This window comes from Mercenaria mercenaria, unplaced genomic scaffold, assembly GCF_021730395.1.
Source record: "Mercenaria mercenaria strain notata unplaced genomic scaffold, MADL_Memer_1 contig_1707, whole genome shotgun sequence".
NCBI classification, from domain to species: domain Eukaryota; kingdom Metazoa; phylum Mollusca; class Bivalvia; order Venerida; family Veneridae; genus Mercenaria; species Mercenaria mercenaria.
The window spans coordinates 32,017-51,402 of NW_026459707.1; the positions used below are offsets into that span (position 1 = coordinate 32,017).

Consider the following 19,386-nt stretch of genomic DNA (forward strand, 5'->3'; position numbering starts at 1 on the left):
AGGAATGTTGGTAAACATGTGTAATTGTGCACCTGGGGTTTCGCGTCCGGATTCATTCAGTCGTGTAGGAGTTATGGCCCCTGAATTAGTAAAAAATTGGTCATTTTAATGTTGTGTCGCACGTAGCTCCAAAAGTATTTGACCTAGAGTCACCAAAGTTTACAGGAATGTTGGTCAGCATGTGCAGTTGTGCACCTGAGGTTTCGCGTCCTGATTCATTCAGTCATGTAGGAGTTATGACCCCTGACTTAGTTAAAAATTGGTCATTTTAATGTTGTGTCGCGCGTAGCTCCAAAATTATTTGACCTAGAGTCACCAAAATTTACAGGAATGTTGGTCAGCATGTGCAGTTGTGCACCTGGGGTTTCGTGTCCTGATTCATTCAATATTGTAGGAGTTATGGCCCCTGACCTAGGAAAAAAAATTGTGTCCATTGTCATAAAGTGGGGGCATCTGTATCCCATGGACACATTTCTAGTTTTTACTGTTTTAGCTATCAACGTTTTCGTAGAATAGATTCGTATAATCAGTTTTTTGGGAAACATTAAGTTCATTTTGTAAAAAAATAGCCATCTTATTCCAGTTTTAAGTACATTATTGTAGCTTACTTTAAATGAATCAACATGAATCCGTTTTATTTCCCTTAATACTAAGGCAATCTCTTTTGGACAAAATAACAACAATCTTAATTTGTTATGTCTCTTCATTTAGGACATTACAGATGAACGCGTGTCAACCGGGGATTTTAGAGATGTAACTTCATCCGATACATCCGAGCGTTTGTCTGTAGCGGGAGAATTTGAAGAAATATTTCATGAATCAGATGTAAGATCATGTTTTTATTTATAACCTAAAACTGCAAACTTCATTCTAACACTAACTTTTTAGATACATGTGTACATGCGTTATATTTTAGAATCTGAATTTTTTACAGAATTATATTTTGAAAAAGAGTTGTTTGATCCTAAAAACAATTCTATGCAAAAACACATTTTCTGTAATGAAATTTTTCATTAAAAGGGCATACCCTATAACGAGGGGAGTAGATACAGCGAACCTATATTATTAGCTAAATGAACCTAAAATAACAATTAAATGAAATTTTATAGATGAACTTGCATCGAAAAATGTCATTTTAGGCACGTAAAAATCAATATAGTGACATTTTATAATAAATCGCTTTCCACGCTTTTATTGTACAACAACAACATGAAAAATATATCTGATTTAAATTTTACATTAGTAAGACCGATAATCGTTGAAAGTTTTTTGTGCAAGAGCAATAAAGCGTTCCAATATCTATCCAACGGTATCCCTGTTAGCTAGCTACCTATCCCGTTTCGATTGCTACGCCTGGATAAGCGCGCTGTAGGTGTTGCGGTGGCGCAAAACCAAAGTGACAGAAAAACGAGAATTGTGGGCGAACGATAAGGTTCAGCAATCTGGGATCGGCGTCATTCAATGTAAAATTATAAATTCTCTGTCAGCAAATCGATTTCGGACGGTTTTCGGGTGCACCAGATTACAGACGATTTGAAATATGTATAGATACAGCTACGGGTGGAAAGAGAAATTTCACTATTTTATATATATATATATATATATGATAGAGAGAATTTATACGAACTAAATCACCACCACAATATACCAGACCAATTACGGCAAAGCGCCTAGCAGTACAAGCGAGCGCACACATGCCACAGCAAGTCCACTAACCCAATTAGATTAGTTTCGATGCTGCTTTATATACACGCCCGAATTGTACTACACATTCACTATATATTCACGCATGTAAACATCACATTTAAACAAGCATTAAATCACATACAAACAAATGGGTTGGGCCAAAAGTTATTCCAACATTATCTAGGGCCCTCCACAGAGTTCCTATGGCAGTTATATGCTACGAAGAATCATAACCGCCTCCGAAGAATCATAACATCATTAACCGAATCATTACACCGAATATACTGCAGCATTTCATTCGTAAAATATGCTCTCAAAATATTTTGCGGGAATAAATTGAAACGTTTGTGAATCGACTGACGCCGACTATTTGTCAAAACAAACTTATATATGTTCGAAAACAGTAGCAGAACGCGATATTGGTGGTTCTGCACCGCTGAAATATCATCAGGTGTACAACTTCTAAAGTAAACAGAAAGCAAAAGGTCGGTCGCTGTACGGAAAATTGTGTATGCCTGTAATCTTTGTTCAATCGGGCATCGAATAGCATTCGCTGATTTTTATTTGCAGTAATATGAGAAAAAAACGTACGATTTACTTACCTGTGTCTATGTTTTCATACTAGATCAATCATAACCGGAAATCACAGCAGAAACATTTCCATACATAACCGACTGGTTATGATTCTGGAGATTACCGGGCTTATTAATGTAAATAGTAAAAAAGCTGCACCAGACAATATCCTGTAATCCCGAGTTAATGACCGGAAAAGGGCAATGTAACCGGATGCAGACATAATAACTGGTTATTGGAATGTCGGGAATGAGTGAAGTCATTTTTGATATCATTTAATCCTTTCTTGCCGCGAAAAGATCTCGTTACCACCGGTATTTTATGCGATTAACTGATTCAAACAACCGAGTAATCTATATTGTGTCAAGGTCTACAATAACCAATTCATTAAACGGCAATGGCCTTCCTTATGTGGATTCTAGCACACCTAAGCCTATACTGACACTCAGGTCACGCCCTCATGCTAGTAGGTTAAGTCTTGCTTATAATCACTTCCGGCTCGACATTGCCGTTAAGTAAATGTACAATATTAGATACAACATATTCCGTATTGGAGGAAGAAATATTGGATTCGCTTAGCAGCATTTCTAAAATGTTTTTGGAATTAGTCCATATTTATGTCTGTATCACGCTGTCCCGTTAGGGCCATCGTGCTATCAGTGTCGCATTTGATACACGCTTTGCGACAATACGATGCTACGACGATGAAGACATGATAAGGTGTCTTTACCATCGAGCTGTAGGAGCATCGCTCCATTTTCATCGCTCCATTGTCATCGTGCCTTCGTCATCATGCCTTCTCTCAATCAATCGCATTCGTACCTTCGCGTGATAACGTCATACTCTCGTACTGTCGTCGCATTACATCGTATTGTTTTAGCAAAGCATACATTTATTACAACAGCAACAGTGGAACCTATTGTATACAACAAAAGAATTTTACTTTAGTGTTTTGCACATGATACAGTATATGTCATGCTAGGAATTTGAACGCCCGTAAAATATCCTGTTCAAACATTTAATTGAGACATCAAAGAATGTTTTAAGTGTTTTTTTTCTGTGAATTACTGAAGATTTTACATTTTTTTACTGTTTTAGCTGTCAACGTTTTCGTAGAATAGATTCATATAATTTTCTGACAGGTTATAGCATATACTATTCTTAAATGTTCCACTTATTGCGACCTTGATACTGCTATGGACAATAAGTTTTGAAACTTTTGCACAGACCTATTCCACTTGTACCTTTTAGTTGAAACCATTTCACTACGTTCAAACCTGCTTGGTTAGCTTAGTAGGAGCACAATAAACCGAAAGTCGCGAGTTAAATCCAGGGCAACGGGACGATTTGTAACGTGTCTGAAGTGATTCGTCTGTCATTTCTGACTAATGTGGCGAAGTATTCATTAATTTTATTTGCAAACAACAGTATTTGAACAAAATCTAGAATACTAGATTAGTCATTTGTTCTTCACTTCTGGCAGAGTGGTTAAGGTCACTGACTTCAAATCACTTGCCCCTCATCGATGTTGGTTCGAGCCTCACTCGGGGCGTTGAATTCTTCATGTGAGGAAGCCATCGGAAGGTCGGTGGTTCTACCCAGGTGCCCGCTCATGATGAAATAATGCACGGAGGGGCACCTGAGGTCTTCCTCCACCATCAAAGCCGGAAAGTCACCATATGACCTATAATTGTGTCGGTGCGACGTTAAACCCAACAAAATAAATAAAATCTTCACTTCTGATTAATGTAGGGAAGTAAGGGATTTTCCTCGCTAGGAATAGGACTGATACAGATTCTTTAATACTAGGTTAGTCATTCGTCCTTATCGTCCTTACCATCAGGTTCATGTGGAGAAAAGTGCAGTTACTTTCTAAGAACAGTACTGGAACAGAATGGTTACCTGGTTACTGATACACAACTGAAATACTGCTGAAAAAAATAATTTACAAATAAATCATTTCTTTTGACACCCGTACACTAAACAGAGAAACAGCCGTGAATTTAAAATGAAATATACTCTGCTACCCTTTTTAGACTCAGGAAGTCAGTGGAGATGAAAGCTGCAATGCCAATACGAATGTAGAGGCTCAATCTCCACAACCGCATTTGGAGCAGACGCAAGTAGTCGACGAAGAGAACATAACAGATACTGAAGAAGATGAGGTATTAAAGTGAAACTATCACATGTGAATATTTAAGTATAACATACTTATATTAGTTTGTATGGTGGCTGATTTCTGTCGTTTCGTTCTGGCGTGTTGGTACGTTCGAGGAGCGCCAACATGCCAATATGCTAGAACGACAAGTAACTTATTTGTCGTATCGGCGCGCTAATATGCCGTTCTGCAATGTTGGCTAAGACGCCAGAATGACAAATTAGCCCGCAATCAAGACACACGATTTTTGTCGTATCGGCGCGTTTTTATTTCGTTCTTGCGTGTTTGCCCCAAACGACAAAATAGAAACGATAAAATAACGCGCCGATACGACAAATACGTTTTTTGACGTATTCTTGCATTAAAACTACTTTTTTTCACTGGACCCGCCCATGTATTAACAAGAGAAAAATCGTGTGCAAACAAGGCAATTCACGTGCTGTTAATACATGATTTTTATTTTTGAAATGCTTTGCCAGGGACGTATATGTATTTCTGCGCAGATTGACATCTGGTATCTGCGTCTTGTTTCTTTCATAATAACTCTTCATGTAGCATAAAAGATGCAATCTATTCCAATAATGTTTTGCTGTATCAGTTACCAACCCCAAACGCACTGCCCCCCCCCCCCCCCCCCCCTTCAAAATGAACATTCTCGCTTCTCCCCTTGTTAATCTTGTTTTCAAAGTCAGTGTCGATTCAGGTTTTTTTCATAACCATGAATGTATAAGAATCGCGTGTAACTTGTGCGATTGTTTGTTTTTATGAATCATATTAATGATTTTGGTATATATCAGTCGGTATGTTTTTATCTAATTTCTCGAAGAATTTATATAAAAAGTTTGAAAGCTTGTCACGACGTTCGTACTCATCCGTACCCGAAATGTGTTCGTATTCAAAACAACTCGAATGTTATTATTCTTGAAATTGTGTTTCTGTTTTCCAAATTAAAAAGAAAAAACTATTGGTAATGTCATGTTTGTAATAACTAGAGATAAAAAAAAGTCGTTTAAAAACTTCTAGTACTTGCTTTTGGTAGTGTTGTTGATTTCTGAGTCCTAGCTATGGATATGAAAACACTACATTAATAAAATCTATAAAAAAAGACCCTTAGGAAACATAGAATACAACCAAGCAAAATAATAGCAGACTCGGTTTGACTGAGTCTGTTCATGAGAGGTAATGAAATGTGCAACACCTCTGACGCCCCTAGCACCGGCTTAAGCGGAACTCTATTACACATGTATTGAATGGATTCCATGATCCCAAAGGACCAGAAAATATAACAACACTGAAGTCGTCGTGTAATGTTTTGTGCAAGAATAGCGACAAGACACGTCTGTTTGTGTATTAACGTCTGCAGAAGCCCTCGGGAAATGATTGTGACCTCGACCTTCGGTCTCGGTTACAAATATTCCCGCGGGCTTCTGCAGACGTTAATACACAAAAAATATGTATTATCCCTACATTGGCGCGCTAGTGTTTCGTTTTGGCGTGTTGGCGTGTAAGCATTTTTCAAACGTGTGCCAACACGCCAGAACGAAAGGACAGAAATCAGCCACCATAAGATTCTGCATAACTGTATAAAAGCGAAAATTTTACTATATCTATAAATAATTACAGAGTCTTTTTGTAGGTTTTATGGTAAAGATTGTCGGCAAATTAAGTCATTGCTGATCTAATGTTTTTCTACGTAAAAACATATGACTTTAATTATATCTTCTACTCAATTGAAATTGTGGGCATTTCCTTGAAGTGGATATGTAGAGCTTTTATTCCTAATAGCAATAAGCGATATGATGATGATTCATAGAGCATATTAGGATCTTATAAATTTAAATCGAAGTAAATGTAAAAGTCGAGGCTTTTCTAACCTCATAAATTTAAGTTCATAAAGACAGTAGCCTAATGTTCTATTATTCTACCTTCTAATTTATTTATTTTTAATTAAAATTACCCGCAATCTAGGTATGTGTCTGTCATAAACAGTAGTTTAAAAATAATACTTCACTGATATATGTGGCGAATATACACAGCCTAACTGGCAATTTGTATTGAAATATTATATTATATAGTATTAAAATACCTAACATTATAAAATATATATAAAAAAACTGAGACTCACCTTACGTTTTGTATCTAACATTTTTGTACTGCTAGACGTGATTAAATGATTTTAATTTACTACCAAGTGAAATTTTATCTGAAGTTTAGTTGCAAGTCGGATACCCGTTCTCGCCAAGCAAACGTTAGGCCTGGGCTACATTTATACAGGCCATAAATTCGCTTGATAGAAATAAACTTTCAACGATCTGATTAAACAAATGCAATATTCCCTGATTTAAGCGCAAATGCTAAAGAATGAGTCAGCTGCCTTTTCCTTGAACGATTCCGTTATAAAAAAACTTCTCATGGTAATAACAAATACATTTTATGAGATCTCATGCACCTCAGAAAACGCGTTTATATTTAGATCGTTGCATAAATATGTCTTTTGTACTTGTTATCAAAAGCAAGATGGCGTAGTTTTGAAAAAATGTCAAAAAAGAAGTCCGGCAAAACTTGACTTCGTCACTGACCTATTAAAGCAAACTCTATAATTTCCTAGATTTTGCCCCTTATTTCGCATGAAGGTAGGTTAAAGTTTTATTAATAGCTTTTAGTTGGTTGATGAAATAATTAAATGATAAATTTTTATTGTGACATTTTGAAAGTTTAGTGTTGGCTACTGTTTGCCTGGGAATAATTTTTAAAACTTTAAAATATTCATATTTTAAAAAGGATCCTATACCAAAATTACATATCTGAAATAAAATCACGCCATGTATGTAAATACGAAACGAACAAGTTTGTTTGTATAAACACTATTGTCTTTTGGGTTAAAAGTAGTATACAACATATATGTCAGCTGCGTTTGATACTATCGACCATGAAACGTTGCTAAAACGCTTGGAAAAGGACTTCGGGATCATTGGCAAACCACTACACTGGATGACTTCTTATCTGAATGACCGCTACCAAACAGTCTCAGTAAATGGCAAACTGTCTACTCCAGTCCACATGAAATACAGTGTACCACAAGGATCTGTCCTAGGACCGAAAAACTACATCATGTACACAAAATCCGTTGGTTCAATCTGCAGAAGCCATGGACTGAATCACCACTTTTATGCCGATGACTCACAACTATACTTGTCGTTTAAGCCAAAAGATATTTCCTACCAACAAGAAGCCCCATCTCGAATTGAAATCTGTCTCAACGACATAGTCTCTTGGATGCATCAGAACATGCTAAAGCTCAATACTGACAAAACTGAGGTCATTTTGTTTATTTTGTTTCACACAAATCACACAAAAATACCCGAAGATATCTGCGTGAAAGTAGGACGCTCTCAGATTAAACCATCAATTTGTGTGAAGAATCTCAGTACTAGAATGGATTCAAACATGGTCATGACACAGCATGTTAACTCTCTTTGTAGAGCTAGTTATGCACAACTTCGGCAAATAGGCCACATTAGGCAGTACATCACAGCTGATGCTACCAAGTCTCTTGTGAACTCTCTGGTTACATCGAAAGTAGATTACTGTAACTCGCTGCTGTATGGAATCTCCAAAGACACACTGCAAAAACTTCAATGTGTACAAAACACAGCGGCCCGCATCATAACCAAGACTCCAAGATACGATCACACCACGCCCGTCTTGAAGGAATTGCATTGGCTTCCGGTTCAGCACCAAATTGAGTTCAAAATCTTGACACTTGCATACAAAGCCATGCACAATGAATCTCCCAAGTACATTGTCGATATGCTGGACATGTACAAGCCTCGTAGAGATTTAAGGTCGGCAAATGGCCCGGTGTCTTTGGTTGTACCGAGGAGTCGAACAGTAAAGTATGTTGACAGAAGTTTCAAGCATGCATCTCCAAAGCTTTGGAATGCCCTTCCAGCAAGCATCAGAGATTCAAGCTCACTGTCCGCATTTAAAAAATCTTTGAAAACGCATCTTTTTCACACATGTTATATAAAATAACAAAATCTGAAATACTGTTGAAAATGGCGTTAAACCCAAAACAAACAAACCATGACAGGTTTGTTTCGAGTTGAGAAAGGATTGCTCGCGTAATGTAATTTAACGTTGAACATAATTTATGGATGGTCTTGTTTTAATTACTATTCCTTTTAATCCTTTACCAATATATTTACATGTATGTATGTATATGTATGTATGTGTTCTTTATGTTTTTGTAAAACACTTTTGAACGCACATATTTTGTATGAAAAGAGTGCTATATAAGTGTGGTATAATAATAATAATGATAATGTATAACTAGCCATGGTATATATATTTCTCTATTTACGTCTCATCATTGTACAACAAATATATAACATATTTTTGTCTGTCTGTCTGTCTGTCCGTAGACATAATCTTGTGCGCACCAACTCTCCTCATCCCCTTGACACAATTAAATGAAACTTCACACAAGTGATCAGTAACAACAGTAGTTGTGCATGGTGCATGTTAGGTTCTTTAAGAAAAAACAACAGTGTAACAGGACTTTGTTTTTTGTTCTTATACTGTATACATAGAGTCTGCATATTTAATATTGTGGGCGTCTAATCTCCTGAACACAAATGTACAGTACCAACCCTAGTTGTGCATGGTGCATGTTACGTTCTTTTAGATAAATATTCTGCAGAGTTATAGGACATTTCTGTTACTATTTACTATGCTATATACATAGAGCCTGCATATGCAATCTAGTCCGAGCCTAATCTCCCGAACCATTGCACACAATTTAATGAAACTTCACACAAGTGATCAGTACCAACCTTATTTGTGCATGGTGCATGTTAGGTTCTTTCAGAAAAATAATCTACAGAGTTATTGGACTTCGTTTTTTGATACTATACTATATACACACAGTCCACATAATTATGCATCTTGTGGGCGTCAAATTTCAATGTACTGTGTCAGTGCGTGTGGGGTACATTCATCACCTTCAGTGATAGCTCTGGTTTTTAACTGCTATGCTAACGTTGTCAAATAAATGAAATACAAAGAAAGTTATATGAGGCATGTACCTCAAATACAAAGATCTATTTCTGTTTTTTTTTTTTTTTTGCTTTATCCAAAGGCTCCTCCACTTCCAATCCGGAATGTAGGTCGTCGACATAGGTATGAAGAAACAATTATACTTCATAGACAAGTTATTGTGAGAGATGTGATTGTTAGTCAGGTCCTGCCTCATTTGCACATGTGTTTAAGTAGTTGTAAGTATGCATTTTGGTTTATCTTATGATGTTTAAGCTGGTAAAAAATATTTGGACTTATAAGTACTGTGAATCACATCCACAGTGTCTCGCAAGTTTATAATTCATTCTACATGTATGTAAGGAAACAATCCAGAGCAGTATGATCGTATGATCCAGGCGTGCATCGGATGTCTGGTGATTCCAAGTGCACACACATCGCTTGGGAATTGTTATTTTTGGATTGCTTCTAAATCTAACTACCTTGTGGCAACAAATACCAATAGGTTTAATTTTAAAGATAAACCAATACTATTGTAGCTAATGGTCTTTCTTTTATATATGTAGCTGATATCAGTGCCATTAAAGGCGAAAATGATCAGCACAAAGCGGTGGAACTTTTATTAGACAAATTATCAGCATGCAAGGAACCTGGGAAGTGGAAAATGTTTGTGCAAGCATTAGAAGAGTGTAGTATGTATTTAATCTAAACATAATAGTCCGGGTTACAGGGTCGGAAAAGTCGCCTAGAAAATGGAATTGCCTTGCACAACAATAGGTACAAAAAATTAATACATACATAAATGCACTTTGTTCAATTATGCGAAAATAATTTTTGTTACGGTATTTAACAAAACGACGTAAAATGCGTCTGCGTGAAAAGGTATCGATTTCTGACATTCAAAAATCACTTCCTTGTGGTAGAAATTGCAAATATAAACAAAAAACAAAGTGATTTTACAAATTTGGGTTTATTTATATATAAAACATCTCTCGTCTGCTCAATATGAAAAAAAAATCATTTACTGCGTCAGTGATGTAAAATAAATAAAAAAAAAAAACATTAGCTGTGCTTTATTAAACATATATTCACATGTATCCGTGTACATATCGATTTTTGAATTTTATTGACGTTTCTAGATGTTTTAAAATTTTATAACTGTAAGCGTGGCATATAGAAATCGAAGAGTCCGTTTGTCTTCAGCAGTCTGATAAACTAAACAGAACTTATATTCGGTCAATTCTAATTCGCAAACATTTATTACATATAGTGCATTCTTCGTAAGTTCTATTCTTTGGTGGAACTGCAAGATGATCACTTGCAGGCTTAAATTATAAGGCATTTAAGAGTTATGGATTGTATTATTAAAACTCTAAAAAGAGTCCGTAAAACCCAGCTTTACCGGAAAAGAGTTTCTGTTCGTAAATCTAATTGGATAAAGGCCTTACAAGTCAAAGTCGTAGGAGTAATTGGGGTCGCCTCGTCCCACTTAAGTGTAGGTGCCAACATATGCTGTGCCCCCAACACGTTCGTGTTTAACAGAAACAGTAAATATAGGTAGATGTAGATTGTAATTATACGTATTTTTGTGATATGTGGTAGATAAAAGCAGTCAATTGAAAACGGATTTTACCTTGTTTAAATATTTACGAAAACACTATGATTAGGTTTGACAGTTGCCCCCCACCCCCGCCGAATCCAGCTTACCTTGTCTCTCAACTTTGAAAGCACTCCTATGCAATTATAGGTGGTGAAAGTCGCTGACTCCAAAACATTTGCCCCTCGCCGTTGTTGGTTTGAAAACCATTTTCCTTTTTTTATTTTGTCTTTGTTTGGTATAACGTCACACCGACACAATTACAGGTCATATGGCGACTTTTCAGCTTTTGATCGTAGAAGACCACAGCTGCTGTCCCTTCGTGCATTATTTCAAGCATGAGCGGGTATCTGAGAGGAACTACCGAACTTTCGTAAATGCGCTGGATAGCTTTATCTCAAGAAAGAAATTTACTCCAAATACGATGAGTGGGAAGTGATTCGAAGCCAACGACATTAACCACTCGGCAATGGGGCCCTTGAAACCTCTTTTGAGATGTAGAATTATTTCACAAAAGAGAGAAAACCATTTAAGTGCCTGATCCAAGGCCGGTGATTCTATTAAGGTTCCAGCCCGAACCGTAAATGATGCTCAGAGAGGCACCTCGGGTCTTTTTCCACTTTAAGGATGTACGACAGGATTACCGCTATTTTGAAAAATGTTTATTTCTAACAAATATTTTACCAAAAATTAATGCTAACTTATTAAAATATGGCTAATTATGTACCATTTAACCAAACAGATTCTACTTGTTGCGGAAAAAAATTCACCCTTATTTTTGACTGGCATTTGGATAAAATTGATATAAGATTTACAATGGGGTAGGGCTATCTATTAAAGTAGGTCAGGTTGTCTGATATTTTTCTGACTGATATATAAAATGATAAGCTACAATTAAAATGAAAGTTTTCAACATAGCACTTTATATTACCTAGGAAATATAAATTAAAACAAAAAGAACTAAAAATATCAAAATTCTTATTTGTGTGTCATTAAAGCTGCAAAATATTTTTAAAATCTTAGCGTCAGATTTTTTTTTTTTTGTAGATTTAAATACGCTTTTTCCATTGAAAATGAAGTGGGTGGGGTAATTATGTAATTGTGTCAACATGTAAAAATGAAAGAGATTTGTTAGTGACATTTATGCTTATATAATACTGATATCACTTTGTATTCATAGTAACATGTAAGACCTGAAATCCCTATATTATTAAGTGGGATATTATATGTTTTATAAAGAACCACAAGTTTTTCAATTTCACCAAATTTCAGAAGTGCTTAAACAGTGGGTGAAGAAAATGCTCTATAAAATTAAAACGAGTGCGGTAACCTGTGCTTTTTCTTCTCTTGTTTGTCTTAAAAACTAATGCTCTTCAAGCTCACAGAGTATGAAAAAAATCTTAATGTTAGAAAATAAACGATCCTACATCCTTAAGAAACTGGAAAGTGGACATTTAACCGTAACAACCAATTAACTAAATTGTAAAGTATGATGTAAAACTAAACAAAACACCTTACCTCGGATATATTTCAGTTTTTTTTTTTAATTTTGGCAATTGACTTTAGAAATCCTAACATCTTATTTTTACTACATTGTATTTACATATGAAAATGCTTAAATATATGAAATATATTTGCACCGAACGATGTGCAGAGTTGCTGAAAGTATTCCACTCACGTAATCCATACTATAAAGTATTTGTATTTTCTTGTTAGACATACGTGTCTGGAGTGTACAAATATTTATAGTTTGTCTATTTCTGGCTGCAAGAAAAGCACTTTCATAAGATATGAACCATAAAACAGATTCTTTTACTGTGGCATTAGTTTCTATTGTAAAAAAGTATATAAATGGTTGACTTGATGCTGTGATCAAACGAGTTCATGACATATCTTGATTTGTTTGCTATCTTGCATCTTTTTATGCCCCCGAAGGTGGGCATATTAAAATCGCACTGTCCGTCCGTCCGTGCGTGAGTCCGGTTAATTCTTGTCCGGGCTGTAACTCTTCCATCCATAAAGGGATTTTGAAATAACTTGGCCTAAATGTTCACCATAATGAGACGACATGTCATGCGCAAGACCCAGACCCCTGGCTCCAAGGTCAAGGTCACACTTAGAGGTCAAAGGTTAACATGGTCTGTTTTGTGTCCGGTCCATAACTCTGCTAACCATGAAGGGATTTTGAAACAACTTTGCATAAATGGTTACCATAATGAGACGACGTGTCATGCGCAAGACCCAGACCCCTAGCTTCAAGGTCAAGGTCACACTTATAAGTCAAATGTTAACAGGGTATGTTTCGTGTCCGGTCCATAACTCTGCCATTCATTAAGGGATTTTGAAATTACTTGCCATAAATGTTCCTCTTAGTGAGTCAATGTGTCATGAGCAAGACCCAGACCCCTAGCTCCAAGGTCAAGGTCACACTTAGAGGTCAAATGTTAACATGGTCTGTTTCTTGTCCGGTCCATAACTCTGCCATTGATGAAAGGATTTTGAAATTACATGGCATAATTGTTCCCTATAATCAGGTGAGGTGTCTTGCGCAAGACCCAGATCCCTAGCTCCAAGGTCAAGGTCACACTTAGAAGTCAAATGTGTTTCTTGTCTGGTCCATAACTCTGCCATTTATCAAGAGATTTGGAAATAATTTGACACAACTTTTAACCATATTGAGAAGATTTGTCACGCTTATCACTGAAGCCTCTTAGGTCAAGGTCAAGGTCACAAAAAGATATGTGATTTTTTGCGCATACAACTGTGGCATTATTGGGCCTGCTTCGGGGGCATTTTTCACCAATAGTGACAGCTCCTGTTGTAATTAAAAAAGTAAAACAATGAATAACAATTAATTCATGATTAAGCAAACTTTTTTTTACAATTGTCATTGTGTAATATGTTTTAGAACACAAAGCTATTGTCGATGCTCTGAGACGAAAATGTAGTCCAGACAACAATGAACTTGGAAAATTCTTACATATTTTTTCACTTCAACTTCGAGAAATGATTGTACCATCTGAGATAACGGCAGAACTTCTGAGGACAGACGTTATCAATTCTGATGACAGAGACGAAATACACCAGAAAGAACGTTCAGCTGGCGCTGTTGCGGCAGCTGATGTCTTGCTCGATAGAATACCCAGAAAACATCCGGATTGGTTCGGGAATTTTATCAGTGCATTACGAATTATCGGCCGACATGACCTTGTTGACATGCTGACAGGCTAGTTTTGAATATCTTTTCCCGCAAGTGGTTAAAAAAATGCCACCCCTTTTCTTGTCCATGTTTCTTGAAATAAAAAGCTGTTAAATAAAGAGTCGCCTCAACAAATTTATTTCTAGCATTGTCTAAATGAAAAATCTATTAATTTATGTAATATTAAACACTAATTTGTAAAGATCCCGGCAGATTTATTTATAGCATTCTTGAATTTTGATAAAAAGACAAATTACTTTGTCAATATATACACTCCAATGATAGACACATTCCCTGTTACAGAAGAAAATGATGTGCATAGTCATACAGCTAATCAAGAGGAGGAAGGCTGTGTATCAAGCAACGAAAGAACGGATACAACCAAATGTAAAAGTACGTTTAAATATGGAAGTCCGGTTCTGGGGAATGAACAGCAAACAACTTATGAGTCAGCGGAGTACGATGAAAACACAGGTAAAATGGTTCGCATCGAAACGATATATTACTTCTGACTCAAACATAAAATATTTGTTTTGCCGAATGTCCATATCGTCATTATTATTATATTGATAAACGAAATTGATTTTATCGTGTTGTAGCCGGCTTGTTTGCTTTTTATGTTGTAGTTTTTACACCCAAAAATCAGTTTGTAGTTTTATTTCATATTCCACGTCATTACACAATTCGATGTCAGACGCGCTGTCTTCTGTCATATCTTCAGTGAAACATTAGACTCACCATGATGAGTTTGAAGCTTACCACTATTACAACTAAGATTTTATACCAATATAATAAAGCTTTGACATGGACGTCTTTTTAAGTATAGGAGGCGTTAGTCGAATCAGCTTTGTCTATTGGTCTTGATCGGTAAGAAGAAAAATTTCATGTTTCAGCAGGAAAAGCTTACATGAGATAAAATGAATAGTACATTTGTGTCTTTCCTTATTGAATTAACTAAACTCGTTGAATAACATTGGTGAAATGCTCGGCAGAACCTCGCATTCTATTATTTTATTGAACTCGTTTAATAAATTCAATATAAAAAGACACTCGGGTAATATCCTGTATTAATTCTTTTTTCTTCAGAAAGCAAAGATCTTGGATATTCGGAGGCCTATGGGGGTCTGGATGAAAACAAGGAAATACAGGAACATTGTAATCCAGATGATGAAACATTAGAAAAGAAGACCATGAAAGCAGATGAAAATGTTCAGCAGTCGAAACGGAAAATAAAGTACACTCCCATGGTAATAGATGGACAAATTTGTACAGTAAAAGACGAAAGTGCAACAGAAGAATGGACTCCGCCTATAGGCAAAATACCGAAATACGAAACAAACTGTGAAAGTTTCCTGTCCGGTTGTATCCTTCTGACCGAAGCACAAAGTAAAAATGTTCAACTTTTGAGAGAGAATAAGAAAGCACTGTCTGCAGAAGGAAACGCACTTGAATTAGAAATCATGGAATATGAGGACATTCTAAAAGCGCATGAAAAGAACAACAAACTGCTCAACAAAAAAAGAAGTTTTTGTGAACAAATCAAAATAAAAGAAAAAGAAGCTACAGCATTAAAAGCTGGTAAGAAATGTTTTGCAAAATACATTGTATATATGTTGTAGCATAAAAGGCGTCTTCTAAGTTTTCAAGATTTGCGACTTCTACATAATAACAAATACATCATTATCATTCTTTAATCATATTGTAGGGAATTACAGATATCATGTTGCTGAAATAATTATACACGCACTTTACTTGAACAATATTTTATAATTTTTCTACAAAAATAAATCATGGAAACATTACTGTAATAAATATATGTAATACATTTGTTTTGAAAGATACTAAAATGCACATACAAACACATAATGTTTACAGATGTTCCTTAACGATTTTGAGCAGCGTATCAACAAGTTACTTCGGATAAAATGGATCCATAGATTTATTTTATCACATTTTACGTTGTAGCAATATCCGGTGAAGACATTGAAGAAGATAAATTCAGGTACCAGAGTGCTGCTAGCTTAGAAGATATGGCACAGAATATTGCCCCTGGTAGACGTCCCATGACTTGGGATTTCAGAGACACTGACGTTAGTGCCACAATCATACCATCCAGAATGCCGATCGACACTGGAATAACAATGCCTGTTAAGTTGTATGATGTGGATCAGACTTACAAAGACTCAGCTTTTTATTCTGAATACTAGCCCATTACTGTTTTATCATGATTTTGTTACACAACGTGCCATTTCGAATTATATGTCTCATTCCAACGCCGGATTTCCACTGTCTAGCAATGTGTCAAATTATTATCGCAGACAGTTTTTGACTTACATTGTACATGTATACATTCCCATTATTTATGAAAATGCTTAGCCAGTGAAACTGAAAACTGAAACTGCTTTATTTGATTAAACGCCTAATTTTACACATAGTATATTCACTGGCGTTGTACATTAAATTAAAAATTTTATGATAAGATATAAGTTTATACATAATGGTATCAAACAATGAAACACGACATATTTGACAAAATTATTATACAGGCAAATTACAACATCGCGTATTAAACATAGTTTACGTAGATCACACTACATAGTAGAGTATACTCAGCGTTTCTACCATATTTAGACCACCAACAGAAAAATAATCAAAACCATGATTCAAAGCTTCTAAAAAACAGTGTTTTGAGCTTTTTCTTAAAAGTGTCTACCGAATCAGAATTTCTCACTTCTACTGGTAGTTTGTTCCATAGTTTCGGCCCTATAGTTTGAAAACTTCTATCACCAAATACGTTTGTTAAATGGGTCCTCGTAACAACCTGTAACAGAGTTTAAAGACCTTAAACTACGTCTTGGTGCTTGTTCCGATAATGATTCAGTCAAGTAAGATTGAACAATTAAACATGACAGTTAAAATCTTAAATTCAATTCTAGCTTTGATAGGAAGCCAATGTAGTCGGAACAAGACTGGTTTTGAATTTAAAACGAATTTGGCACACATGTTTTGTATCCTTTGCATTTTCTGAATTTCACACTTAGGAATACCATACAATATTGCAGTGCAATAATCTATATGTGAAATGACCAGTGACAATACAAGAATTTGAGTAGCCCCTTTAGTAAGGTATTTTCTGATATTTTTTATTAGAAGATAATTAAACATTGCGGTCTGTCATTTTCTTTTGACATGATCCTTAAATCTAAGATTTTCGATCCCCCTAGGTACCGTATACAATGTACTGATTTGATTTTGTCACCAGCAATGTCAATTTCTGTTATTGAACATTTGTCAAATTGCTGTCTAGCCAATAGTGCTACAAAATATCTCAAACATATATGGCTTTTGTCAATGGATTTTAATAGTGTAAAATCTTTGAGAAGACACATTGAATAAGCTTACAAAATAAAAAATCACTCGATAGATATTTTTTCGAATCGTTTATCGTTGACAGACATATTGAATTTATAGATATATTCATTTACCGTTTGGTCACAATATATATACTAAATGGTACATGTAAAAATGGTTCAGCTGTCTAAATATGTTTACTGCAGTTTTTTGTTTTTTTTTGTTTTAAAAGAAATATGACGTATACGTCTATGAGATAAATAGTTAATTGAACATTCATTTTAGTTCCAGACAGAACATTTCATTTTCCGAAAACTTGATTCGGTTAAAAATTATTTTTGTTCGATTTTATTAGGGATTCAGTTATAGATTGGAAAAAAACTGATATAGACAGTATGACAATATATAAACTGATAGTGACGGGAATTTACTTTAATTTTCGCAAAGCTTGATTTAAAAATTACATAAAACGACATCGGTATGTACGAAATGAAGGCATCCGGAAATAGAAGATACACAAGCCGCCCTAAAATACACGTATAATCCAAAAGTATCACGTAAGGGAACAAGTAAATTAAAACAACGTACAAAATAATTATTGTTGTAGAACATTTCATGATTTCACTCTTGTAATCTTTCCATTAATCTGTCATGTAATTGTTTATTTCCATATCTTGTGTTTCGGATTCATCTGGCGGGGATAATAATTGTCAACAATATTCTGTAACATGGCGGGGATAAAGTGAGGTAGTTCTGTACTTTCAGATATTTTTTCTACAGTTTAGAAATTTTTAAACTAAAGAAATTAGGCAAATGAAAACGATAAGAGTTGTGTGGAGGTGTTTTGCTACGGACCGTTCATTTAATTGCTAGTTTTGTCTTCTTTGTCTATATGTTTAAGTTTCCTACGCTGTTTTGTGCCCATATTTGTTAGCACACTTGGACTTTGTTCAGGGTGAGCTATTAGTATAGTCGGATGGTCTATCGTTCGTCGTCCATCGTCCTGCGTCCTTCGTTCTGCGTCAACATCTTTACTTAAATATCTTCTACTCTGAAACTACTGGTCTGAATTACACCAACTTGGTGTTTAGCATCCATCGAGTGAGCTTTTTTCAAAGGGTTCACCTTTGCCCCTTTTAGGGACCACCAGAGCTAAAAAAGGAAAAACATATAAACAACTGCTTCTCATGAACCGGTTGATGGATCTTCATCTAACTTGGTCTGTAGCATTATTATGAGATCCTCTCCATATTTTGTTAACAAGGGGCATTTAGATCCTTTCAGGGGCCGCTAGAGTTAAATTAAAAATACCTTTGAACGACTTCTTCTCGTTAACCAAAGAAAAGATCTTCCCCAATCTTAGTCTTAGTATCCTTATAAAGTCTTCTCTCAAATTTGTTAAAATGGGTGCAGTCGGTCCCTTGAAGGGCCACTGGACCTAAAAAAAGAAATACCTTTAAACGACTTCTTTTCGTGAAACATTGGATGTAACTTCATTAAACTTGGTCTATAGCACCATTACGATGTCCTGCCCAATTGTTTCTAAAGCGGTGGTGGGGAGGGAGTTGTCTCCTTCTAGGGGCCGCTAGAGCTAAAACTAGAAAAGTCTTTAAATGAAATCTTCTCATAAGCCATTTGATGGATATTTACTAAACTTAATTCGTGGCATCGTTATTCTTTATCAAATTTGTACAATTAGGGCCACTTGAACCGTTTTGAGGGGCTTCTAGAGCTAAAAATAGAAATTCCTTTATACGACTTCTTCTCAATAACTGCTCGACGGAT

At 35.6% G+C, this 19,386-nt stretch overlaps 1 protein-coding gene across 1 annotated transcript; it reads left to right on the forward strand.

The window, feature by feature from the left end:
* The first annotated feature begins 14,057 nt into the window (after positions 1-14,057).
* Positions 14,058-17,816, forward strand: LOC128551796 (uncharacterized). The gene is made up of 4 exons (XM_053532709.1): positions 14,058-14,277; positions 14,554-14,724; positions 15,337-15,828; positions 16,216-17,816. Exons 1-4 carry the CDS (start codon positions 14,058-14,060, stop codon positions 16,455-16,457), a joined length of 1,125 nt encoding a protein of 374 aa, XP_053388684.1. The 3' UTR covers positions 16,458-17,816.
* The last annotated feature ends 1,570 nt before the right edge of the window (positions 17,817-19,386 follow it).